This window comes from Aptenodytes patagonicus, chromosome 7 (assembly GCF_965638725.1).
Source record: "Aptenodytes patagonicus chromosome 7, bAptPat1.pri.cur, whole genome shotgun sequence".
NCBI classification, from domain to species: Eukaryota; Metazoa; Chordata; class Aves; order Sphenisciformes; family Spheniscidae; genus Aptenodytes; species Aptenodytes patagonicus.
Genome location: NC_134955.1, coordinates 19,031,226 through 19,058,639, shown reverse-complemented (window position 1 = coordinate 19,058,639; position 27,414 = coordinate 19,031,226). Strand labels below are relative to the sequence as shown.

Genomic DNA, 27,414 nt, shown 5'->3' with positions numbered 1-27,414 from the left:
GATCCTTTTCTCTTTTCCACTAGGTTCCGGCTGCAGTTTCCCCTACCTGGTTGTCCCAGTCAGTTGCTGTCAGTCCTAGATCTATTTCCTGTTGGTTTTGCACTCACTTTGTTTTAAAGTTTGGTACCTTGTGATAACCCCAGCCACAGCAGCTCATAGTATCAGTTTCAGGTAGAAAAATTATTCTGTGAAGTGTTACCAGTGCAGGTGGAATTTTGATCCTGACGCTCTAGAGAGTTTCTGCTAGTAAATGCAAACTGCAGTTTTGTAGTGGCAGTTTGAGTAAATTTTTCTAGAGAATGCAAACAAATATTCAAGTTTTCCCTTTGCAGTTGAGGATACTAGACATTTTCCCTTTTTATGGGGAAAACATTTAATTTAGATTAGACTTAGATAGTGGAAATGTTTCAGCCCATACACAACATGCATGCACATACAAACATGAAACCAGTCTGAGGCAGACGAAAAGCAAGGAAAATTGTTGTTAAGTTGTTAAATTGATGGTAAATCATAAGCAACTTAAAATGAGGATTATAAAGGGAAATACCAGACAACCTTATTAATAACCATTAATACTAGCCTCGCCTATAATACATCCCAAGGTATGTTAAAAGAGCTTTAAGTCTGCAAAATCAAGCACTCAGAATTTAAGATGTGCTATTCTTCAGATTGCCAGTATAACATTAACTTAGCCCATGCACATTAGGATATGGTCATTAATTACGAGCTTGTACAGGTTTTTTCCAACAAATCTTTGCCTCATTGGTGTTTGGATGGTGTGGATATTTGAATAAACAGCTATTTAATGTTTGATTTTTCCTCATCGTTCATTTTATGGATCCATTCATAATTTCTGCTCACTGCATTCAAGCCTTACTATGAATGCTAGGTAGGATTTTCATCATAGTATCTTAGGTTTACAAATATTAATTATACTGGTTTGATACTATGTTTGCCACATTGATCTGGTTATCTCCATTTATATGAGGACATGTGATTGTGCAAAATGAAACTCAAAATCATCAAACAGTTTTGAGTGTGCAGTTGGATACTCTGGGGCCTAATAGCTCAGAATACTCAGTTGCTTGATAACAGTCTTTACTTGGAGAGCAGAGTGCCTACTGACATCAGCTGCTGCTCCATGTGCTTATAAATACTGTAAATCAAACTTTGGATGTGTTGCACTGTGATTTTGAAAACTGGGAACCTGCAACTCATAATTACCTGTGAACGTCTCAATTTAAGGCACCTGTTCATTTTCTTTCACAGAAAGATTCTGTGGCAGGGGCAGAGAGTTTGATTCTGCAGTATGTCAATCAGCTGCCTCTATCACAAGCTTGTCCTTCATGACACTAAACTTCCCTCACATTGCTACAGTCTTTCCATCTTCAACCACAAGTAAAACAGAGGCACTGGGGACAGCAACACATCCACCGCCCCACCCTGACTTACCCGCAGAGTACAGTATAACCTCTTCAAGCTTTATTTTAGCAATTCTTAACTTTTGAATACTTAACTTTGCAATCTTTATGCCCTTTTAATACAGGGGTCTGTTTCATTTTTTAAATTAAGATCTCTTAAAGGTTCCAAGTCTTAATAATTTGAACTGATATATTAATTAATGAACTGATTTGCAGATTCCCCCAAAATGTAATTGTGCTCGAGAAGTAAACAGTTGTAAGATGGCTGAGGGCTAGATGCTGAGTTTTCTCATATAAAACTAAATGACTGAGTTGAAGCTTTAATGGCAAAATAGCACTCAGCCTTAACTACAGCTACTACCTTAATTACAGCCTTACCTACAGCTACTGCCTTCACTGCAGCCTTAACTACCCACTACTGCTGGAACCGTTTCTTCAGTCTCTCCCTGTCTTACTTTTCTGTGTGATCTGTGGTTGTCGCTTTCTCCATTCAGGATGCTCTAACATATGTCCTTCTCCTGAAGAATTCCCTTTATCTATTTTGCTACTCCTCTGGCGTTCCCCTTCATCTCAGCCCTTTGCTACCCAGCATGGGGGGAAAGCATAGGCAGCCTTTTGCGCTAGTGGGTAGCTTCTGTCTCTGAAAGCCAGCTTGGAGATGGTGGTTAACGGGGGGGGAAGAAGGGACTTTAGCATCTGAGCAACAGCAAAAACAGCTAAATGTGGGAGGACTTCAGTGCACCTGTACAACCTCTTGTATCAAGGTAACTTCATGCATAAGAAAAACAGAGGGAAGGAGACTTCTTGTTCTTCCCTCTCTGCAGAAACTCTGCCTCCAGCTGTGAGGCCTAAAGAATGGCACTCAAAGAAGTTTTTTTTCTTCCCCAGATAGTACCATCTTATGGCATGGGACCAAAGGACCCAGGCATGGACGCTCATCTTTGATGGGACCTGGGAACCCATCAGGCAGTGTAACACATGATTTGTCACACTGTGGAGTAGGATCACACAGCTTTCCCTGTGCTTCCTGATCAACCAACAGCTTCTCTGGAAAAGCAGTTACTGTATATTCCCAGATAAACCATACATGGGCAGCTGATTTGTGTGTGCACCGTGCAGGTCTCTCTTACCTGCATGATGACACCTGTAGGTCACAGGCACGTCACATCTGCACTGAAGATATGGCCCTGGTTGTCTCAGATCTACTGTAGCTGCGCTGTATCTTAAGGTGCACAGATCAAGAACTACTTTTATAGTTTCTCAGATGAAATTCAAACATCAAGGATATATACATTTCTTTCTGAATGCCTGACTTCCTGTCCAGGGCTGTCCTGGATTTCACCATTGCACTCTGGCTTATTTCCTCTGGTTGAAATCCCACGTAAATGCTTTGCTAAGCTCCCCCAAGATCCTTAAGATTACTGTGTCCTAGAGTCATAGCTGTGAATGACCATTCAGAGAGCCCTTCCTGCCCCAGGCAGACTAGCCTGGGAAAATCCACATCACCCTTGAAATAAACACTGCCAACATTGGTGCTTTTTTTGCAGCAGTACCCACAGGCAGCAACTGCTTCTTGATCTTGCTGAGCGATATACTTATTTGTTATCAGGGGCAGATTGTAGCTTTTGCTGCACAGAGAAGTAGCTGAACGATGAGGAGATGGCCTAGGGGAAGAGGCAGGGAATTTTGCTATTGACACACGTATATTGAATAATTAGTGATAAGAGCCAAAGAAATATTCATGTCTCTGTAGAAAGATAAATAGATTTTTGATTAAATTTGAGTTTTCTCTTTAAAGCAGTTGAAGTTGCTCTGTGATTGGCATCATGGAAATGAGTTTTCTATGGATTCTGGCTCACCAGAGGATCCCTTTTAGAGCTGTTAGCCAAGATAATGCTGCAGATATCTAGCATGTGCTGGCAAGAATTCAGAATGGCTATGCCAGAAACCTGTGCTCTCTGGGCAGTTGCAATGCAGCTGTTGAATGATCGAATCAATCCAACTTGTTCAAAGGTTTTATTATAGCATTTTCTCCACCCATTCTCCTAGATTTTAGCAGACTTTCAGTGCCTTGTAGATACCTAGCAGATTCCACTGCACTCCAGCTGACCTCAGGAAGGTAAATGCTTTAAGTGCATTTGCTAGTGGGACACATAAATAGGTATGTACCTATCTTGGGTTCCTCACAACACTTACATTCTTCTTTTCAAGGATGTTAGCACAGGAAGCTGTCAGGGTGGTTGTGTTGCTCAGCATCCGCAATTAAGAGTTCTGAAATCTTTGTTGGAGTCATCATATACAAATAAAAACTCAGAAGCACTCTGCAAATTGAAATACTGACTCTTCTAGTGCACCACAGATGGCATAGCCACCCAAAAAGTATTGTGCTGAAGAATGATGCTGAACTGTACAGGATACCATGCAGGATTTGAGAGGTCTGCCTTAAGTTTCTAGCTCAGCTACAGACACCACCTGTAGTAGCCATTTAATGTACTGTGTGTCTTCATGACTCACCTTCTGTAGGAAAGGCAATGGTAGCATTGTACCTGACAGAAGCTAAAATGCATGCAAGACTGAGAAACTCAGACACACTAAGTGACAGGAGCTCAACAGTTACCTAGATTGCGTCTTCACTCCTTTGTTACCCCCTGATATGTTTTCCAATAAACCTAATGTGACTCAGTTATATAGAACATGTTATTTATTCTGAGGTGACTAAACTGAGTGAATGTCTATGATCTGATGTAATTCCTGTATTCTTTTTGCTACCATGTTTTTTTCCAAATTATAGTTGCATTACTACCTTCACTACGGCTCCCATACTGCCCTCTTTCACTGTTCTGTCTAAGCAATCTTGCACTGATGACAGTTGGCTGTGCTTGTCCAGTCCTGGGTTGTAGTCCCAATTCTGGTGCTGCTCCTTAATTCTGATTTATGTGTACCTTAAGGATGGCCTGTACACTATACACCATTTTTATGATATGAAAAAAAGACAACACCACTAGTCAGGTATTCTCACAAGAATAATTTAACTTGTCTTCTAAAAGCTTGTGAAATAGTGCATTAGTCCAGTGACATGACTGTTTAGTGGTTAAGGCTTTGGGGTATTAAAAAGAACAGGTGTAGAGTAGCTGTTGGATTGCTATAAAGAAGCAAATTCACAGGGAACAATATATGTTGGAGGGTTAGGAACACGTACATAACATTGAGCAATTCAGTGTCTCACTCTGGCCTCACTTTCTCTCCAGCAGTGGCCAGCAATATGCTGCAAGTCCCCCAAATCAGCCCTCGCTTAGTCAAGAAGCAACAGTTTTATTAACATTACTGACTGCTTTAGCTTTATTTCATTATTGTTGCCATCACGCTCTTTGTTACTATAGAAGCTTTTGCCCTAAAAGGTTAAAGCCTCGTACAAATCCCAGTGAATTCAGTCATACAAACTCTTGTGAGGTATGAAAGCTGTGGTGGCATTGCTCCTGTTTTAGTCAGAAGAGTAGACTCATGGTGAGGTTCTGCTCACCTTTTTCAAACTGTGGCCAGCTGAGCTTTTAAAAACATTAAGTAACCTTGTCCATGTCCATATGGCTGCCAGTAACAGAGCTGCCAAGAGAGCCCAGGTAGTCTGTGCATGGCAGACTGTCCCACTAGGCACAAGTCCATTCTTCTTGGTCTCCCAAGGGCCAACTCTGGCCAGCTCTCTGGGGGAAGGCTCTGGTTGTCATTATCTGTTTTGACTCTGGAATCAAGGTTTTTAAAATCCAGTCTAAATTCAGACACTTGGGATCACTACTGAGCAGATAGATCTGGTTAGAATACCTGTGATAACCTTTTAAATTGGGGGGGAAGTATTTGTACTAAACTTCTGAATTCCACCTGTCCTAAAATTTGTGAGGGATCAACTGCATTTCTCTCTCCTCACTTAAGCTTTGCTGTCAAGGTAGCTACAGTCCCAAGTGTACTCCGAGTTTATTATCATGGTCTGCCGAAAGCTGTGATACCAAATCAGGGCATTCCATGCCCACGGGATCATAATTTTGCCATAAGATAAATGTAGCGTGTATGGAAATTCAATTAATGGGCTGTCTCACTGGGCATTAATGTAGCATCCTAGCACAAAGCTAACCTAACTGTGCTTCTGTTTTGCTCATTACTTTGTGAGACAGGTATTGCCCAGCCATGATTGTTTGTCACAAGAAACAAATGCAGAAATTAAGACAGGCTCAGGGACTGCTGGGAGGTGTCAGTATAAACAATAGCATGATTTGCACACAGGTCTCAGACAGTTTGCATCCCTTTTACTTGTCAAGTTACTTTAATGGAGGCTATAAAATAAATAGCTGTGGCTATAATCTTTAGGAATTAAAATGATTACCTGGCAAGTTGAAGTAATTAACTATTCTCAGCCAGGAATCAAACCAGAGATATATGGGTGGAAGGATATGAAAAGAATATATTAACTCTCTAGGTAATAGTACTACTGTTCATCCTTTTTAGTTTTTTAAAAGAAAAAAAAATTGCATATTGAAATCGTGTATCGGCAGCTTTTATGACCGCTGGGGTAACTGAGAGCAATCTTAGCAGAAGAGATGCAAGACATGGTTTAGGGATGCATGCATTTGGTCTGAAAATATTGTTCTGTCTTTTTTCTTATAAAAGGCTATCCAGTGTGGGCCTTCCTTCTAATTAGATACAAGGCCAAGTTAAAGGGTGGGATTAGAGGGCTGGAATTCTATGTAGTCACAGAATATGCCTGGTCTTCTCTTCCTTCCTCACTTTTAAGAAATTCATAGTAGGGTCATAGAATTTTGAATTATGCTAGTTCTTGACCATTTTCTGAGTTTCTTAAAAATGTGTTCTCATTGAGGTAAGGAAAAAAGTGCTGGTTTTGCACACTTGCATTCTGTATAAGCAAGCCAATCATGCTTCTGGTAAACAAAATGGAAATGCATGTAATCCATAAATACCAGGCTGTTACATGCTCATTTGACTGTATTTTGTGTTTCAGATCACCACATTATGCTTGCCCTGAAGTCATCCGGGTAAGTTGGTTAACATTAGTGTGTATAAATATATCTTCTAAAGCGTCACTCCTTGCAAGTACGCAGATAGACCCTCTGTACAGGAAATCTGTCCAAGGCAGACAGCATTGGAAAGGACACAAGGAACGTAACTACGGTTTTGTTTGGCTCAGCCCTGAATCAAGCTGCATCAACCATATGAGGGAAACGATCGTGTGTTATTCTCACAGTAGCCTTCGTGCCATGTGATCAGTCAGAAATACAGTAGCCTCATTTAACTTGATCTTTCCACCCAGGGGATGCAGTCCCCTATGCTTTTCTGTCTCTGATGTAGCTGTCATTTCAGTAGAAGAACCAGGGTTGACTGTCCGTGATGTTGGTTTCCGTTAAACGATACAAACTATCCTTTCCCTCTACTCTCCCTTTGTCCTCTGAAAATAAGTATCCAAGATTTCAGTGGCCGAGATTCCCCTCTTTTAAAGCATGTCTTTTATGTAAAGCCAAGCAGGAAGCATACAGAAGAGACTGTCCAGATAATACTATGAGTTCACGAATAATGTGACTGGTGACAAGCTCCCTGAAGAACCAGGGAAGAGAAAAACACCTTCTTGACGTCCTTAATGCACCTCTGACACTGTTTAAGTGCCAGGTCTAGTCATTTGTGAGTTGTCAACCGTTCCTGCCCTGCTCCCCACTTCTGAGCCTGTTCTTGCAGATCCCAGATAAGACTGTAAACTGATCTTCATAAAAATTCAATTAATGGGCTGTGTCATGGCCACCTAGTTGGGAAGGCCACCTTGGGAAGCAGATGGCTGCATTGAAATGTGGGGTTTCCCATTCTCCCCTCTCTTGTTCTTCAAGGATAATTAATTCATTTACTAGTGAGCAGTCTTTTGAATCTGTGTCATTGCTGTGCAGGGAGAAAAATATGATGGAAGGAAAGCAGACGTCTGGAGCTGCGGAGTCATTTTGTTTGCGTTGCTAGTGGTGAGTCATCTTCCTTGCGCTGTCCTTTAAAAAGAAAAGAAAAATCCAAAAATGCTGCTGCATTTAATGGTTATTCTATTGACATCAGGTACAGATGGGTTTTTTTAGTTCTCCTGTTTTTGTATCTCTCAGTTGCATCCTTTCCTCTTATTTCTACATCGGTCCCAAAGGAAAAGTATGAGGAATATTTCACTGCTGCTTTGAAATGCTGCTGCCCTGCACAGGAGAGCATTGACAAGCGTCAAAAACTTGTCTCCATAAATGCTCTTTTCTGTGTTGTGATATTGCAGCACATTTTTTGACTGGAAAGGATATGCAGGGTTACAACTCCAGGGTACAGAGAGTGTCAAATAAGTTGTCCTTCACAGGATCGAAATATGGCTGGGTTTGGGAAGTGTTTGTTTTTTCTGCTGTATGTATATATGTGTTTCGGTAGGTATGTGCATACATTAACTGCAGGGTTTTATCAAGAGAAGATTTGAGTGCAACAGTTTTGTTTCATGCAAGTATTGAGCTACATTTTAATTTGGTACACTTGGGAATATAAAACCGAGCCAGTAGTACAAAGTTTGAAGTAGTTTCCATCTGGCTCAGTAATGCTTTCTTTAGTATTCAAAATGTGGTATCTTGTAACTTATCCTTCTTTCTATCAAAGTTTCAATTCTTTGTGGAATTTATTCTGATTTGCAGTGGTAATGTAATACTCCTAAAGATAACAACAATTGGATGTCCAGCTGAAGGCAGATAGGCTTGGCATTTGTTATCAATTTCCAGAGTATAATGTAGGAAAATATAGTTTATGTTCATATAAGCATATACGTTGTGCAGATTGAATACTGTATATGAGAATATATTTTATGTGCATGTTAAGTTTTTTGTATCTATAATAGTTCAGATGATCACCTACAATTATAAAAATAACAAGCTTGAAGTCAAATTTTGATGTCCTTGTATATTTATTAGTAAACCTAATTACTTCACTTAAATGTTTTATTTTGACAAAAGCACTTGTACAATGTACAATCAGAGTTAGATTATGCTCATTATTTTTGTTTAAAATACTTGAAAATTTTAAAGGTTTTTGTTTCAAAAAATATGCTGGCCCGAATCAAAATACCTTGAAGTAATCTCAATATGATGCTTTAATTCACCTTAACTGATCTTGCTCTTTTCTTCTTTTTTGTCATTACAATTCACTGACATTTTTGAAGTTTTATATTTTTTATCTTGATGTTGCAAGGGAAGAATTTTAACTATCTCACTAGATAGCACCTGGTCATCTATTGCTCCTCAGCAGCTATTTTCATGGCTGATAAAATAGAACTGTATAATGAGCTCTTAATGTAACTTCTTGAATTTGTAAGAATAGAAGAGAGAATGTGTCAAGGTGGTTAGGATTTGTAGGAGTGGGCTTTTTATTTTCAGGGGGACTGTCAAGATTTGGTGTCTCTCTGTTGCTGCATCTTCATCTGTTCCTACATATATACATGAACCTGCAAAACAATTGAAATAAGTCTATTATTGACGAAGAGTGCAGAGCTCTCCAGTTAATTATGTCAGGACAAACCCTACAAAAAGTCTCAAGCTATAATAGCAGGTCGTAGTAATAGAAGAGCTGTATTTGTTACCTTCAGGAAATGCCACAAAGCAGCCTTGCTAACTTCATTGTGGCTTAAATTGCATTAGCCAAAGTATTGAACCATCAGAATTGATTTTCCTTTAAGTCTGGAACAGTTAGGAAAAAAGTAGGTAAATCAGGAGATTGGTTACAGGAGACAGGGAGGCTCTCTCTTCAAGGCCGCTTGAATGAACAAAGAACAGTAAATAGTGCCCAGTAGTGGTTGCCATCAGGTGCGCTTTCTGAGGCTTCTGTAAATGGAGCTGTTGGTCTCCATAAACCATAGACACAGGATTGCTTATACAGATGCACTACTCACTGTAGTAAGAGCAGTGCCAGAATTGACAACTTAAAGCTTCATTATCACAGCAGCTGACAGCTTGCAGCTTCCCACAAACCATCCTGGAAATCAAGGAAGCTCGGCACCTACTAGAATTAGGCAGTGAAAGAAGGAAGTGAGAATATCTAGGAAGGTGCAGACTTGCTATAAAAGGGTATCAGCTTCAGTCGGTGGAGTTATCCTAAAGATTTCAACTTCTTTTTTTCCTTTTTGTCCTTGCAGCAAGGATAGGTCTTTTGCTGCTTTTTGTGGCAAGCTGATGATCTATTCAAAATGTAATTTCAGCTAAAAAAACCTCAAGCCATTCATGTAAGTGAGCTACAGTAGGGAAGCAATAGGAACTGATGACCTGACCACAGCATGGGAACTGGATGGAGTATATTAAACAGGTAGAACGTCTGCTGCTTCCAAAGGCTAATGTTGGTTAGCGTTTCTTTCAGCTCTGTCATTTCACTGCTCCATCAGAAAGAGGATGTTCTTTACTGAAAGTCTCTCAAATGCTGTTCACCTTCTTTTCAATGTCTGCAATAAATGTGTCTCAGGAAGATTAAAAATAAGGAGACGATAAACATTGCTGCTGTGAAAGTATGCCCAGGAGGAATACCAGCAGATCAAAAGCTTGAGCTGAATTTAAGTGAATCCATGCATCTTTGGTAAATTTGCCTGGGAAGACAATTTCATATTTTGTATTGTTTTATACTGGTAGTCATTTTCTAATTAAAGGTCTAATAAAAAAACTATGTCCTCAGTTTTGTTTCCTATGTTGGAGAAAATACAGCAGCATTAAGAAATTATTTATTTTCAATGGATAAAAAGTTTTTTTCACTTATAATAATTCATTATGAGCTGACTTCCTCTTTTCCATTCTCTCACCATGTTTATCCTGGCTTTTCTCCTTTTGCCCTCTCCAATTCCCTTTCGCTCGTCTCTCCCATCCACCACTCTGTCACATCCCTGCAGGGTGCCCTGCCTTTCGATGACGACAACTTGCGGCAACTGTTGGAGAAGGTGAAACGTGGAGTGTTCCACATGCCACATTTTATCCCCCCGGACTGTCAGAACCTTTTGCGGGGGATGATTGAAGTGGATGCCTCGAAACGTCTCACGGTAAGAAGGCATTTGCTGCAAGTCATGTGAGCAAGGCTTCATTTGTCCCCTTGTTGCAGTTAACGGTTGAATAACTAAGGTAACTTGTTGATTTACTGCCACTCCTGTGTGTTTCCTCCTGAGCAAAGAATGAGTGGAGGTGGTAGAGTCTTTGGGAAGAAGTTAGTTACCTTCTCTTTTCAATCATGAGGGCAGATTACCCATTGTGTGTCTTCTCTAGCCTCATAATTCTCCTTCATATGTAACAGTGGGCATTTAGAAGAAATCCCTCATAACGTCATAACAGTGCTACTGACCCATTAGCACATTTTGGAGTCCACCTGAGTTGTCTGGCTCTCCTGGCTGGTACAGCAGTTTGTCAGGGATGTGATATAACTGTTTGAAGGTCAAAACTGTTAGGACTGTTATTTGAAGCTTTGCTATTAAACAGAGTATGCTTTTCTTACATTTCTGACAAAAGTGACAGCTTCTCAATGCCATGCAACCTGCATTGTATTCTATCCTGCATATGCTCTGCATTATCCTCTAGTAGCCTTTAGAGCAAGTGTCTTCTAGTCTGCTCTTTCATCTTGTGTGCTGTGGTCCTGAGCACGATTCGGCCCACAGTGTTGAGCTCCTGGCATTCAGCACTGAGTCTTTACATCTAGGATACATCCGTTCACTACAACAGAGACCCTGCAAGGGTAAGCAGTGTGTAGTGATTGTATCCTTCATTAACACTGTGTTAATGTTTTGGGGAATTAAAAAAAATTAGCAATTAAAATCATTTTGGAAAGCAAGATTGCCTGCTTGTCAGTGGAGGCTTCTGCCTTTATGGATACATCGCCCTTGTAAATCCTATTGTCAGGCTCTGATGATGATTTTATACAGATTTACTAAGCTCACAGATTCTGAGTGGGAGTATGTATAAAGAAATGTAAATTTAAAACTCCTCCTGGTTCTTCAGTCTGCTAAAATATTTATAAATAAACTCTCAGATCAGTGCTTGGCCTCTCTGCTGAGATTGCTAACAACAGCATCAGTTTGCGCCAGCTGTGATGGTGCTTTCGGGATGCAGACACCTGTCTGCTAAGAAGTGAACTGAAACTGCCTTCACAACTCTCTTTACAGTACTACCTGACAGCTGCAGCTGGGTTTTTCTTTCATTTATTATGAAACCATGTCATGCTCTATTTGGTGACGTAGGTGAAAAGTGCTTCATGCTATTACTAGTATCCCTACTTCTGCAAACCCAGTAACCATCACATTTGCAGTGCATAAGTAGCACTGATTGGGAAAAAAAATAACAAAAATATTAGGCACTTTAGAAGGCCTTTTTAAAACAGATTTTTAAAGAAAGAAAGAATATTTTTCCAAGTATTTTCATGGAAAGAACACTGTAGAGGTTAGGGCTGTACCCTGAGACATGAGACAGCTGTTCTTCATGACTAAGAAAGTCACGAAATCCCTCTCTAGCTTAGTTTCTTTTCCATAACGTAAACATAACAGTTATTCTGTTGCTTTTTTTTCTCTCAAAGGTATTAGTGCCAATGGTTTTGAGTATACCAGGGAGCAGATCATCAGATGTTAGATCTTCTTCAAATTGTTCTGACTGAGTTTTGCCGTAGAGCATAGTCCCTAAATGTTTTGAATTTTGCAATACAGCAGAGAATGTACATGCATAAGAGAGAAAACAGTTAAGGTAAATCAAAGTCTCGGAGTGACACCACCCCCCCCCCCTTCCTTTTCTTGATCAAAATGAAGCTCTCATTTCCTTAGGGATGAAAAAAAAACAGATCAGATAGTTATTGACAAGCACTAACCAGTGAATTGTGAATAACAATTTGAAATAAAACGTATTCAAGAGCTGAGAGCTGGGAGGAAAAAAGGATAGCTCTTTGTTATTAACTGCAATCTTACTTTCATTATTTTGGAGTCTCTCGATTTGCTGTCCCTGCTGCTGTCACACTTCCCTCTCTATGCTGTTAGTGTGCCAGTTGCTTAGATTGCCAGGCAGAGGGGAGTTCTTTGTTTACCGCACAGGAGCTGGGAATATATAGTTCATTTTGAGGAGAGATCTGAATTCTATTTTAGCTGTGTCCTGTGAAAAAGGGTATAAATATGGGTTTATTTGGAAGCCTCTATTCCTAGAAAATATCTCGCTTGAATCAATTTGATATTTATACAAAGATCTGAGTGAAATTGTGGCTTGGGTACAGTAAGTACAGATGTAGTTGTTACCATTACTGATCATTTGCTCAATATCTAACTGGTGAATTCAGCAGAAAAATACAGTGAAATGTAGGGTCATTAGAATTTTTTTCTTTCATTTTTCCCTTCTCCTCTCTGCTTTGTTCCTTTTTTTGATTTGTATCTCTTTTCCTTTTCATCCAACTGCATTTCCCTCCCTGCAGTAATTGCCATTTCACAGCACACCCACACCTTCCCCAGTCCATCTGTTAAAATGATCAACAAAACCAGAACTAGCATTCACGTTTAACTGTCATCATTCGGCTTCAGTGTTAGAGCTTGAGAGGATTAATGGAGAGGAGACTACTCAGAATTACTGTTGCTTGCCCTTTCCTGCCTTAAGAAATAGGCATTACCTTTCTTTGTATATGATTCATTTATGGAAAGAAGACTTTATTATGTCTTAGTGGAATATTGTTCATGCTCACCATATGTTACGTAGCCTCAAGTATGGTTAGTGGGACATCCTTGACCGCTCTCCTTTACTGGGCCTGTTTTGCTAAACATGCTTTGAAATAAAAGAATCCATGTTTTTCTTTCAATAGACTGCAAATGTTGATCCTAGCTGCTGGTCATGATATTTCTGACCACCCATGTTCAGGAAAGATGAAGTCAAACAAAGAATGAGTACTAAGGTGGTCAGCATTTGAGAGAGCCTGTCTGAATAGCACAGCCTAAAAGAGCTCCACTTAAGTCTACGCAGATGATGTCTAAGAAGGGTTTTACTGGTTGTCTGCGTATTCATTAGAGGTAATTTACCAGGGAGAGAAGGATTATTTAAACTAAAGGAAGATACTGGCACAAAAACAAAGGTATGTCAAATGGCCTTACATGAAAGCAGGCTAGAAATTAGAAGAAGCATTTTAGCCATATTAGTGGGGTTCTGGGACAGCTCTCTAGTAGGACTAGTGCCAGGAGGAAAAAGTGAACTAGTTTTAAGTTTAAGAAGGTTTATGGAAGAGAATGAGTGCTCTCGGTGCCTGCAGTACTGCAGGATGAGGTTTCTTTTAGTTACGTGCTCTTCAGAAAGTGGATGTTTTTTTCCTTGGAGGTTTCAAATGATTCAGCATCTCTACAGCAGAGAATTACAGCTCCTGTAGTGGAATCCATTTGCATTCTCAGCTGATATTTTCTTCTACAGAAACACAAAGGCAAAGGGGGGAGAGTAAGGAGCTTTTGATCCACTTCCCTTTTAAAGTTGGATGAGCATTATCGAAACTTTGTAGAGCAAGGTGGATCAGAGCAGATATTGCAGAATAAGCTATTCTGATAAAGCTGTTATTGTTCCAGTGTTGACATTTTATTCCAGAGTATAATGACTTGTCTTCCATGTTGGGTGTCCACATAGTCTGAAATACCTGTCCCTGAATATTATCCAACTTAAATTACACACATTTAAAGAATCTCCCCTCTGCTCTCTGTTTGATTTTGTTTTTTTCTGGGGTCTGATGTATGTTAATGATAGACCACAGCATCTAAAGAATGTTAAAAAAATGAACACGGGAAAACACAGCCTGATTCCTTCTTCATTTTTCCAGGTCTTATGGTAAGGTGCCTATCACATCATTTAAATTATCTCTCTTCACCACCTGTAGAATGGAGGTAATTGTCCAGTTGATGTATTTAGGCTGTAAGCTTTTGGCTGCCAAGGGCCTATTCATGCACTGTGCACGTAGCACAGTGATACCTTGCCCTTGTCAAGGTCCCTGGAGGCTGCTATAGTACAGCTGCTACTACTGACACAGATAATGGTTTTACCAGTGCTGTTTGCACTGCCAGCTTGAATCCTTTGGTCAGGGAAAGCCTCTATCTTGACATTATACAGTAGGTTTAAAGCTGAGACCAGAGGATCTTCTGAATGAAGAAGATTCATTTGAGGTGTGGGGCACAGATGGGTTTGAGACTGTTCTCTTTCTGGACAGGGAAGTCTGAAATTTGACATGAGTTCAAGCCCAGAAGCCCTCATCCATATCCACAGACTCTGAGAAGTTTTTCTTCAGGTCAGAACTTCTTAGCTTGGCAACCACTCTGCTGAGATCAGTGCCGAGGATGTAGACAGCACTGTCTTGTTTTCCATCTGCCCGTCTGCCTCCATCTGTTGTTCCCTGCCTTACAGTTCAGACGTAAGCTCCTTGGGGGAGGAGACCTCTTTTTCTGATGGGTTTGTACAGCTCTGTATCGCAATGGGTCTCTCATCTGTGAGTGGCGCTCCTAGATGCTACTTCAGTATACAAGTTTAATATATATTGGAAGTATTTTTACGTAAAACCATGATAAAGGAATTCCTCCTCTCCTTCCATTACAGCATTTTAGCTTGCAGAAGTCTCTCCTCTGACTGTGCATGTGCAATGAATCTGAGCATGTTTTGTTGTTTCAGAGATGGTGTCATGAGACAATTGCCTGCGGTGGCTAGGAGATATTAGGAAGCAGCATTTTTACAACTTCCATAAAATGGCATTAAATTTGGCAAACTCATGTGCAAACAGCAAGAGGAACCCTCTGGGAAGGGTTGTTAAATGCCTTCGTCACTTAAATGCATTTAAACATTGTGTTTAAATGAAGGCAGGAGGAGTGAGATTAGCTCCCACTGTGTATCTCCCTCCCCTGCATTGCATAGTAAAAAGCATACAGACTTCTCCTTGTCAAAACCAATCGCCCTCCCATAACCCTCCTGTCACTTTAATGCAGATGAAAAGCAACAAAGCATTAATTAATTACCTTTAAAAAAGCAGTGAAGATGTTGGCAGCAGCAAGCACACTTGTAATAACATTTCAATGCAATTACATTTGAATCAGAATAGAAATTGGTTTTGTAGAATACTTTTCTTATCTGGGATATCCTAAAGTACTTCACAGCAATGGTTTTGATGTGGATTGAATGGCAGATGTGTAGGTAAACAGCAGCCATGAGAGCTCTCATACACCTTTGAGTGTATATCAAGGTGCTACAGGGCTTCTCTTTCAGAAAAATGCTATGGGTTCATTAGCTTGAACAAGATTGATCAGCAGGGATGAGCAGAAGGGATTTCTCTTTGACATTTCTCTGAAGGAGCCCAGAGGTTCTGTGACTAAGACATGAACTGGTGACCCTCCTTCTTCCCCCTCTCTGACTCAGAAAACAAAGTGCCGTTGTCTGCTTTGCCATGGCATTTCTGCATATCACAGGCACAAAAGAACAATGTGACCCATGGAGACAGAAAATGCAGCAGGAGAAGCAAGCATGAAAGAGGCTTGGACATCGCTTAGCTGTATCATCTGCATCTTGTCTGAAATCATTAATGTCTCTAACCCTCCATGTGGTATATATGAAATAGCAAGTAGATATGCATCTCATAGGGTGGTTTTACCAAGCAAAGGAGGTACAGTACACTCCTTAGCAGATCCTCACAGTACTATGGACCTGGTAAGTAACGATGCTAAAATCCTGTCCCATGGAAACTGTACAAAATAGGCTCTTCTTATGTTCTGTGTTTGTACCTCAGCTTGTAAAGAACCAGGAGGAAGAGGGCTGCATCTCCAGGCTGTTAGGGGAACACCCATAATGTGTATCTTATCTCCTTGAGTTAGGCTGGTCAGGGGAGATGGCAGTGTGTCAGGAATACTCCATCTTTCTCTTAATAGTGCAGGGATTAAAGGACTACCTAATGAAAGGGGAATTGTGATGAAGGGGAATTATTGTGGCAGAGCTGAGGCCACAGCTGGATGCTGTGCAAGTCTGCCTGGGCCTGTGGATGTGTGTGCTGGGGGCCATTGGTGCTCCCAGCACCTGGGCTGGTTAGAAGACAGCTAGATATGCAAGTACTAACTGCACCTCTGATTGCAGTGTTGATACAGTCTTGGTTTTAAAGGAGGCTGCCTCTCATACTACTCCCTCCAGCCTCCTGTCATGCTTTCCTAAGCTGCATTCCCTTGTTTCTTTGTTTTCAGGAAAAGCCCTGTCTCACTTTAAAAACAATCGCATATAGAGCCAACCTCAGATCTTCCTGGTTTCCCAGGGACGGAGCTGTTGTTCCATAGCACAGAGTTCTCTGATTCCTTGCTCTCTGTGGCAAACACCTACTTTCTATCTCTGAGATTTTGTTGTTTGTCCGTTCCTCCTTTTTTTCTTTTTTTTTTTTTCTCTCTGATTCTCATTATTCTGGAATTGAAGTGGAAAGTAATAAGAGCAGGACAGCTGTCTCTGTTCTTCCTGACCAGTTTAATGGGTCTGTGATTTCATCTTATAGCTGTTAGCACTTGAGTTTCCTTCCAGCTCTCCCCTGCCTCTCACCTGTATGTTGCGCAAATGCAAGCCTGTGTGCAGTGAGTGTGCATATTGTTCTGCACGTACAAAGGTGCTTCATAATGAGGAATATGAGAAATATTGTCCGCATAATGAATAATCCCTGGGCATCTATGAAAAGTTCTTTTCTACTGTGATGATGCTTCAAAAAAAACAGATTAGGAAGGTTATGCTGTAAGTATGTCATATGAACAGTTTGTTCTCTCTACTGTTACGAATTTCTCTTGGAAAAAGGGTGTTACTTTCTTTCCCCTATGCTTGTGGAAAACATGATCATCGTGTAACATTTGCTGGAATCTACCTTTCATAGGGAGACAAGGCCACTCTTCACCTTTGATCAGTCCTTCATTACATAGTAAAATGCTCATGTATGAAACAGGAAAGAAGGAAGTAAAAGAAATTTGCAGTCTGGTGTTCAGGTGCTGGAACAATAAATGGTATTGTTTTGACATAGAACCTTATTCTACTTGGTCTTTAGGTTTTAATGATAAATGTGAAGCCAGTGAAGAATGGGTCCTGGCAGAAGGTCATATCACACATGCACAATTTATTTTGTTTATTCACATTATCTGTTTGAATCTGTTTCTATTTCCTTGTCTCTATCTCTCCTTTTTTCCAAAACAAAACTAGAAATGAACTTTAGGTGTAAAGAATCAGCTATTAAGCACATACAGAAAGGAGCAGTTTGTTAGCTTCAGTTAGATTATAGAGGGGAAGGGCTTGGGAAGGGAGAAACTTAAATTGCCAAAACACTTGCCTGTGAAGCCTTGTACTTATGCATTTTCCTGGGATTTGGTCCTGACTGATTCCTTACGTCCGGAATGATAGTCTCACTTTCAGTGGGGCGGGTGAGGATGAGCATGCTCTTCATGCAGCATAAAGTTCCTGTTGTTTGCACAGATCCAGCTCTGGAATGTCGGACTTACTTGAATATGCCTTGAATAAGGATGTCTTGTGGAGTTACCTTTTCTGTTTTACAGCACTAATTCCTTGTTTTCTTTTCCTTTACAGCTAGAACATATTCAGAAACACATATGGTATATGTAAGTAACACTTTTTTAATTCACTTTTGCATGCATTCATTATTGGTTCTGTTATGGGAGCTGATATTCTAGTGATCTCTCAAGAGAGAGACTGGAGTTTGAAAGCAGCTTTCACACAGGTGGGGAAAGGGGCAGAGGACAGAAAGGCATCTAATGTTTTTTTTTTTACCCTTTGCTACTCATGTAATTTCATCTATATATATATCAAGCCAGGAGCTTTTTATACAGTGGCTAACAATTGTTTGAAGTAAGACATTCAGTCCAGCAACTTACTGTGTTAAAAAAGATACCTGCAAGTGATCAGCAAAAAAAACCCCCAACTAACAGCCATATTTAGTTTGCTATCCAAGTGCTACAGTCAATCCCTTGCAATACCTTCTTGACAAGAAAGCTTTCATTTGTTCCTTCTTGGCATCTTGGCTTTTCTCTGAAGTAGAAACAAAAATGATGATATTGATAAGTAAGCACCTGTGAACAAGAGCTTTTCTGTCTCATAATCCCTACTCCTTCTTCTTCGCAGCAAGCTAAGAGGCTGCTTCTGACCTTGTAACCTGTTGATGTGAGAGTAGTTCTGTGACTTGATTAAAAGCAGCAGTCTTGACAGTGAAACAGGAGGTCTGTGAGAAAAGTACGCGCCTGTCTAGTGGTTTGGGTATAAGGAAGATTGATGGCTTTTAAAAGTGACCTTGCACTTTGTGTAGCCTTAATAGTATTTCAAGAAACCTAAGTAAATAACATTTTTTTTTATACTGATGATAACCTAATCAAACTAAGGAAAATACTTCACATACTAAACAAGGAAATGATGCTTTGATACATACTTCTGGAAGTCAGCATACCTACAGGTTCCCCAGGTGGGTGATAAGGAAAGTCCTGCCTTCATAATCCTATCATTGCTCTTGGGAAATACTTGAGGATGATATGAACTGATATTTAAGCCTGCCACCAGGAAAAAAAAGCCCCTTTGTTTTGATTTGTTTTGTTTTCTCTAATTCTATCTTATGGGTAATGTTCACTTCTGGATTTATCTGACTTTGATAGGACCTGAGGGCATTCAACAGTTTGTTGAATAACATGTTTTTTTCTTAGTTCACCTGAAATGGTGGCAGCACTCTGCCCATGGCTTTTTCATGCTCTCTACAGTAACCAGTTGACATGGCACTTTTTTAAACCAAAGGAGGACTGGAGTGTTGTTTGCTGCAGGTATTTTTTTTTTTAAACTCTCATGGATAAATGTAGGAGAAACGGAGGGGGGAAATCTCTAATTATAATCTCTAAAATACCCCTCCTGTAATGTCTTACTAGCAATTCCAGAAGTAAATGCTGTTTACATCAGACTGGATAGTTGATCCCCTCTGCTTCTCCATGGAGTGAAATCAGCTGACTTTCTGTGCTTTGATCAGAACTGGAATGGGAAATAAAATGAAATGTCATTGATCGCTTGTATTATTATTGTAACCCTCCGCAAGATGTTTGCCTTGAAGTTTTCACCTGTCGGAGGACTGTTGTCCCAGGCTCACATGCACAATTAGGCAGGTGTTATTTCATGACTTTATTCTAGATTTAGAATTTGAAGATTTTTTTCTTTGCAGACATAAGCGTTTGAACATTTTCGTGTACTTCTGGATGAAGGTCAGACTCTCTGATGTCTGTAAACAGGTTTTTACCCCAATGGAAATGGCATGTGAGGCTGTTTTCAGAAGTAGAAACTGACTTTTGCAAAAGCAAGTCTCCCCTAGACTCCCAGTGTAGTCAATGCATAGAGAGAAAGGCTCTTCCAGAAGTCTGCTCAGATTGCCTAAAACGAAGTTTCTGCTCAAAACAGCTTTTTTAATGAGTCTCTTTCTCATTTTCTCTATACTGGCCATGGATTGACCTAAGGAGGTTAACCTCCTTTGGCTAAATTTAGTCTGTGAATAACCCTGCCACCTCCAGAACTCAACTACTTTCATCTGGTAATGTTTCACAGCCTCTTTGCATTCATTTTGCCTGGAAATATTGATGCTGACAGAGCAGGAGAGATTATAAGTGGCTGTTTTTCTCACATCTTTCATTTTTTCTTTATTTCATGTGACACTACTATTCTATGTAAAATCTTCATTCTTTGTCATATCTAGGTTACTGACCTGAAAGTTGTACTCAGAACATATAAGTGAGTTCACTTAATTCTTCAAATAAATATTAAGGCTACTGTAAAACTGAGGAAAAGATTTATTTAATTGCAGACTAGGCAGACAGAGAAAGAGGTCTTGAAAGTTGAAATCATCATTCACAAGCCTAAAAAAAGGAAAAAAGAAACCAAAGAGAAACCTTTCATCACCAACCTCCCGTTCTTCTTGCTCTCCCACCCAAATTAATTTAATGAGGTTTTTTAAGCCTTTTAAATTGAAATCATTTATTTTATTATTTATTAACCTCAAGCGCAGGTTATCATAAATCAGCAAATAACAGTTATTTTTACATCTTTTTAATAAAGCAAGAGGGCAAATAAAATTAGCTCTTATGGTAAATACATACTCCTGTAACACTGAGTTATTGCCCTAATTGTGAAGGTACCAAATTTACTAAAATCTGAAAAAGAGTAACTGTACCGGTTCTGCTTTGCTTTGCACTGATGCAAATGTGCATCTTGGTGAGGTTCACGAGGAAATTTCATGGAGAGACTGAAAAAGTCCACCCTGGTCTGGAATCACAGCCATTGTAGGCACCTATCCTTGCAAAGGAGGATGGGTTTTAAAGCACCAATTACATTCATGTGAGCCTTTAAAAAATATACATGATTTGCAGTATTCATTGTGTGACATTGTTTGATGTCTGTGTGGGCTGAAATGCAACAAATTTGTCACTCTCTGCTAGACTGAGAATAGAAGAGGCAATACAGTCATGCCAATCACAGCCCAGATCCGGTGATTTTCATTTCCTGAAGCACTGAATTGCATTGCCAAATGACGAGGCACCTCTGCAGAATATGCTTGTACCTGATGAGAATGTGTGAAAATTCCTGACTATGTCTGAGGCTGACCAGGTGCAGGGCATAAGGAAAAGTCACTTTTCAGTACACAGAAGATGGCAAGCTGTGCTCTCTAGAAATGGCTCCCACTCTGATTGATATAAAAGAAGCTTGCAGGTGATATTCTGCTATAGATTAAGGCACCTAGTAGGAAACCCAGATTTTCTGGAAATTTTCAAAATCAATAATTCTTTTTAATCTCTTTAAAGTACCTTAAGGACATCTGCTTGTGATATAACGAATGATTAATTAAGTCAATACTTTTTAAAAGTGAACTCCAGATCATTAAAAAACAAAAACACTCAGCTGCTGTTCAAAGGTCCATCGTGCAAGAATTTATCTTAATGACAAGGTCATCACTGGCTTTAATAGTGCAAGGTTATGATCTAATCATTGCTTATTACTTGCTGAGAGCTAGATCCTGATCCTAAGAGGTCGGAGTAGCTACCTCTTAAAGACAGGGCACTCGAGGAATAAGGTGTTTCTTTAGTTGAACAAGGATTTTTGAATCTAGCCCTTAGATTGAGGACCATGGTGTCATTGCAGAATACATAGACCCTTCTGCAAGACTCCAAGGAGGTGTCAGAAGCTGTTTTAGTGGTTTGACACACAAGAACGAATCCCCAGGAGCAGATTCTGTCTCTGTCCTGTATATTCTGCTTCCAGTCCCCTAAACTGAATAAAACTGAGCAGGGGGTGTGTGAGTGCTCAGTGTAACAGAAGTGGGATCTGACCCATGTTGTCATGACCCATGTAACACACATCAGAGTCTGGCTCCATGACATGTATCCAGGAAGGGCTGAGCACATTTTCACTGCTTCAAGAGAAGATAAAATGAAAATTTCTGAGGAGTCTTTCTGCAAGTGATGTCCCACAAACATGGTTAACAGAGCAGATGGCTCACAACTGCATTTCAACTTAAATTGCAAGTAGCACCCAGCAATCTCCTGTGATTAAGGTGAAGCATGTAACTGTTCTGTCCCAGCGTCAGAGCCCTGGCTGCAATGACATAGTATTGCCTTCTTACACTGGAGGAGATAATCTGCATTGGCTCTTTTTTTGGTGCACTGGCTGAGACCTTGAGCTCACGTGTATGATCCTACCAGCGTTGCTTTCTAACCTACCCAAGAAAAAATAGGTGCATTTGAATTGGAGCTCCTTTTTCTGTGTAGATAATTGGATAGCTCACATCTGAGCCCAGAGCATTTTAAGCTGTGTGAGTAAGTTCACAAGTTGTGTTCACCTTATTTCTGCCAGCATCAAAAGGAAGAATCTCTTGCCCAAACACAGCCCCATAAACAGCAAACACTGACATCTGGTGCAGTTTAAATATTCCCGATTCCTGTTGCCCACCCTGGGAGCCTGGACCCAACAGTCACACATTTACATCACATAAAGGAAAGGGAAGACCTCACCCACAGAGCAGGAAAACCTCAACATAGCACAAAGCATCCATTGAGAAATAGCAAAGATTCAGGGTAGACAGTTTCTCCAACCAAAACACCGCCACCGCCATACCCACCTCTTTGGGTGGATAGAGTTTACATAAATTGCTTACTGCCTACCTAAACGAAATCGAAGGATATTCAGGGTGCCTGCAATATATATCATTCAGTCGGTTATAGGTACCCTGACACCTTGACCTGTTTCTTACAGTCAGGGCCTTTAACTGCAATGAATAATCAATATTTCCTGAGTCTAGTGAATGGGATGAGATAATTATGCAGGAAAGCCTGTGTTAACTACTTTTAAAAGAGTAATACGCTCTACCACTAATGGTGTATTCCTAGGACTGCCGCTGACCTTGGGCATCACACTTGGGCCACAATTTTCAAATTTGCATGTCTGAAGAGAAGCAGAGTTTGTTGTATTTGGGCGTGTAAATAGACAGCCTGGTTTCCCCAAAAACCCTTTAAAGTGTGTCAAGTGGAGACCTGAATACTGAGGTCTCTTAATCACATTGAAGCTTTAAAGAAAGAAATTGCTGCAATGCCAGTTGTAATCAGAATTGGTGAAAAACAGTGATGGTTTGTTCACAGCTCCTTCTTTGAAAGAGAATCATTCAGCTTGCACTTTTCAGCCTGATAACCTGAGGTCTGACCTGCTAATGAGACAGCATCTCTAAAACTGCGTAGTGTTTTCTAAATGTTTGGCATTAGGACGCTGAACAGCTGCTTAAATTACGAGGGCACTGGTAAGTGAAGTTCCTACTGCCTTTCTGACTGAACACAGACATTTCTCACTAAAGACCGAAATCCACAAGGTGCTGGTCACTCTTAGCCTTCACGGCAGTTTCTTCTGAAAAGAATATCTGTCTGGTTGTGAGCTCTGGTCTCTCAGTGGGAATTTAACAAGCTATTTCCATCTGTTGCTGCAGGCTGTGTTTCAGAGTACGGGTTCATTTGTGACTCATGTTTCTTTTCTCTCCTTCTTTCCCTGCCCCCTTTCTCTCTCTCGTCTTCTTTCCTCTGCAGAGGGGGTAAGAACGAGCCAGAACCAGAGCAACCAATCCCTCGAAAGGTGCAGATTCGTTCTCTCCCTTCCTTGGAGGATATTGATCCAGATGTGTTAGATAGCATGCACTCGTTAGGCTGCTTCCGTGACCGAAACAAACTCTTACAGGACTTGTTGTCGGAAGAGTAAGCACTTGCTCAGTCTTAATATCAGTTGGGTGTCCACGGGCTGGGATACTTATAAACCTGGGGAGAGGTAGAGATCACTTTAACATGTATCTTGCTGTGAGGGACCAGTAGCAACTTCTCACCCTCTGGCTGCTCATTTGCTAGTGAGGTGTTGGGAGCAAGTACTGAGCCTTTCTTGCACCGTGTGTCAGAAGCTCACAGCGTGACCAGCAACGGAGGCATGGTGCTCTCTTCCCTTGCTGCCAGGCAAGGTCACTTCCTGAAAAGATGGGCCATGCAGTCCGAATGGAGAAGTATCATTGCTCTTATTTGTGTTGGATATGCCTTTGTTGGCAAATTCTCATTTATTTCAAGCTTACGCCTGAGAGCTGGTGTACTTCCTGAGGTGTTAAGAGAGGCATGTAGTGGAAAGAGCACTTAGAGGCTCAGGAGACCTGTCTTGCTGCCAGTCTTGGTTTGGAGTTCCTGTGGACACGTTACCTTGTCTGTCCTGTGCCTCTGTTCTGTGTGTGTAACATGGGAATCATATTTCCTTTTCTCACTAGCTGCTTGTTGGAGACAGCAAGATTCTCAAAAGCTTTGTGGGTTGTGTATCTAGCTGGCAGGTACATGACCATTTCCAGCTTATTTAGAATAACTGTAACTGTTTGTTTGATGAGAATGGTTTATCTACATGTTGATGTTTTTTCCTCTTCAAATTTAAAGATTTTTCTTCTTTTTTTCAGAGAAAACCAAGAGAAAATGATTTATTTTCTTCTGCTTGACCGGAAGGAGAGGTATCCTAGTCATGAAGATGAGGATCTTCCCCCTAGAAATGAAATAGGTACTGCAGATATGACCTCTGTCACCATGAACCCATCTCAACTAGTTCCTCTTCACCTTTTTTTTTTTTTTTTTTAAATATATACCCAAACCCTAGTATCACTGTTACCTTCCCACTGAAACGGTGTACAGCATTAGTGAGAATCCTCAGCCTGAGGCAGGCAGGTCTGTTCTGTGGTTAAACTCGAAGGCTTCATTTTTCAGGACATGTCTGTCTCACAGTGCAGAAACATCCAAGTTGGTCTTGAACCAGGTCTTAAAAAATATCATGTGGACCCACAAGCTGGATCTGTGCAAGCAGATGAGGATTATAAGCAGTGTAGTCTAGTGGTAGAATTTTCTAATTACTAATCTACATGCAGTATTGCAGAAATGCTGCTTCTGGACTTGAGCTGGTAAGACTGTGTAGCATTGCATCCCTATGGAGTTATATATGTACACATTCTCTTTTCTGTAGGTAAATATATACACTGTTGAAAGTATGAGTAATATCACATACCTGTTTCTAGTACATACATCAAACTCCCATGTTTTTAGGCTATCTTAAAAAGACTTTTAAAGCTTAATATGCAGTAAGATTATATATCTTATAAAACTCTGGTGATACCACTTTATTCCTGAAGAATTTTTCATTAGTATTTTAGGGTACTGCTGATCGCCAAGGACTTCACTGATCTAGACAACAGAAAAAATGATTCCCTGAGGAGCTAACTATATAAGTGAATCTTGCTGTGCAGAGTGACAAAAGTTTAACTAATAAAGGATTACTCACTTCTATCAATAACCTGAAATAGCATTTTTACATGATAGTGTTGTGATTTTCAGGTATTGTATTTCAGAACTTTGAAGGCTAGAAGCAAAGTGCTCTTTATTTTCACTGGAAAGCCTGGATTCTCCCAAGCCTACAGGGCAGTGGTATATTGAACTGTAGGTTTGTTAATACTCCGTTGAATTATTACCTTATCCAAGTTCCAGGCTCCAGGCCCTATAATTTTGGAGGGAAATCTCTTCTGTGAGAGAAGAGATGGACATTCTTAGTCAACACAGTAATTTTTAAACTCTTACCTGGATGGAGCTACAGAGAGCATGTTAGCAGGGATCCTGATGAAGATGGGTAGATGTGCTAACTGCAGGTCCTGTAGTCAAAAGCCCCTTGTTCAGTGCAGTTTGTCATCTAGCACTTTACTAATGAGCTTTTGACTCAAACAGATTATCCTGCAATGTAAGGACGCCATCGTCTTGTTTTAGAAATGCTTTTGTCATAAGAAAAGAAGCAAGGTGACTCTAGAATCTTCATATCTATCATGTAAGTGAATACGTAGCTATGCCCTAAATACATCATATATCTCTCTTCCACATGCCAAAGTATTTTCATGGTTTGAACTGAAATATTATGCTCTACTCTTGTATTTTTTTGTACAAGGAGTGAAAATGTTCCGCAACAGGGAAACACTACTCTGAATGTATCATTGTGCCTTATCGGCACATTTTAGACTCTTTGAGCATTATTCTTTGAGTGTTTGTAGGTTGTATTTCCTCTTCCACAGGGGGTTTCCACCTCCTTTGTTCCCAGCAGTATCTCTGAGAACATGGGGCAAGGTTTAATTAAGAACAGTCAGGCTTCTGATGAATATCTCGTCATTAGCCATTAGCAATGGCCTTGCACAAACAAAGAAGAGCAGAGAAAAAGTAACAGATTTAATAACAGCAGCTTGAAGAAACCGCATTCATGAGAGTTGTGCATTGCCTGAGCTCTTGCCAGAAAAAAAAAAGTGCATCTCAGAATATTTTGCTTTTTCCTCTTTCTTTGCATGTTAGGTCTCAGAAGGGATGGATGCGGATAAAAATACGGCCAGCCCAGACTAGCACTCTCTTCTGGTGTCCCTTTTGTATGTTTTAGCTATATAAAGCTTTCTCAAAGGGCCAGGGAAGGGCCACCTTCACCATCTTTTGAGTCCAGCTCCATTTTCTTTACCTGAAAACACAGAAATGAGAAACTGCTCAGTAAAATGAATGAGTGTTAAATAATGTTTCCTTGAGGAAAAGGCTTTTGTGGAGTGGAGTTTCTTAATAAATAAAGGAGTTTCTTAATAAATAAAGGAGTTTCTTAACCAGAGAACAAGAGATTGGGCCAGAATAGCCGTATAGGATATAGGTGCCTCATCCAAACTCAGAAGTTGAACCTTTATTTCCCACCTTCCAGATCAATGCCTTTATAATTGGACCATTACCTATGTGATTCTCTCTTCCTCTGTAAAAATCCTTAGGAATGGCTTCACTTTTCTGACGTGAAATAAAAGGAAAATGCATCCCCAAAACTATCACTGATCCAGACTAAGACTTGATTTTTTTCCCCATGTGAAATATTTCCAGAGAGTCAAGAAGAGAAGGTCAAACACCAGAGGTTTTCCTATTTTTAATTCCCATGCTTCTGCAAAATCTTCTACTGCTTTTATATGACACCACTTTGATCTTTATGGCAGGATGGCTGTGTATTTAGCTATTTCTTTAGTATCTTTAGACTTGACAGTGATGACAGACTCAGTGCCCTGTCGTTTCTTACTCAGACCCGTTTAAAAAATATGTACAATATTTGCTACCCTCAGCCATGTATAGTGTAGGATTGTAGCCAATTTTAAAGAGGAATCAAATACCTTTGTTAGAAGCTCAACCACATTCATGCAAGTTTCTGGATGTATTTTCCATCAAACCTTTGTGAATTGCTGTTGTTGAATTTATTGGTGTGTTTCACCACGTGCTCTTTTTGCTTAATCTCTCTCTTTGATAGTTTAAAATATAGATTGGAAATCAGTATCTTCCAGCATCTTTAGCAGCAAGGACTGATATAAAAGCACCATTTAGCTTGTTAGCAATATACATCTCCTCCTTAATTGT

The 27,414-nt window shown here is 40.2% G+C and overlaps 1 protein-coding gene across 1 annotated transcript in view; it reads left to right on the top strand.

The window, feature by feature from the left end:
* Positions 1–27,414, top strand: part of BRSK2 (BR serine/threonine kinase 2) — a 330,005-nt gene that overhangs the window by 248,993 nt on the left and 53,598 nt on the right. The window contains 6 exon segments of the mRNA XM_076344223.1: positions 6,427–6,460; positions 7,358–7,426; positions 10,345–10,491; positions 18,014–18,045; positions 23,530–23,694; positions 24,423–24,520. Of these exon segments, the coding sequence (XP_076200338.1) occupies positions 6,427–6,460; positions 7,358–7,426; positions 10,345–10,491; positions 18,014–18,045; positions 23,530–23,694; positions 24,423–24,520 (545 nt within the window).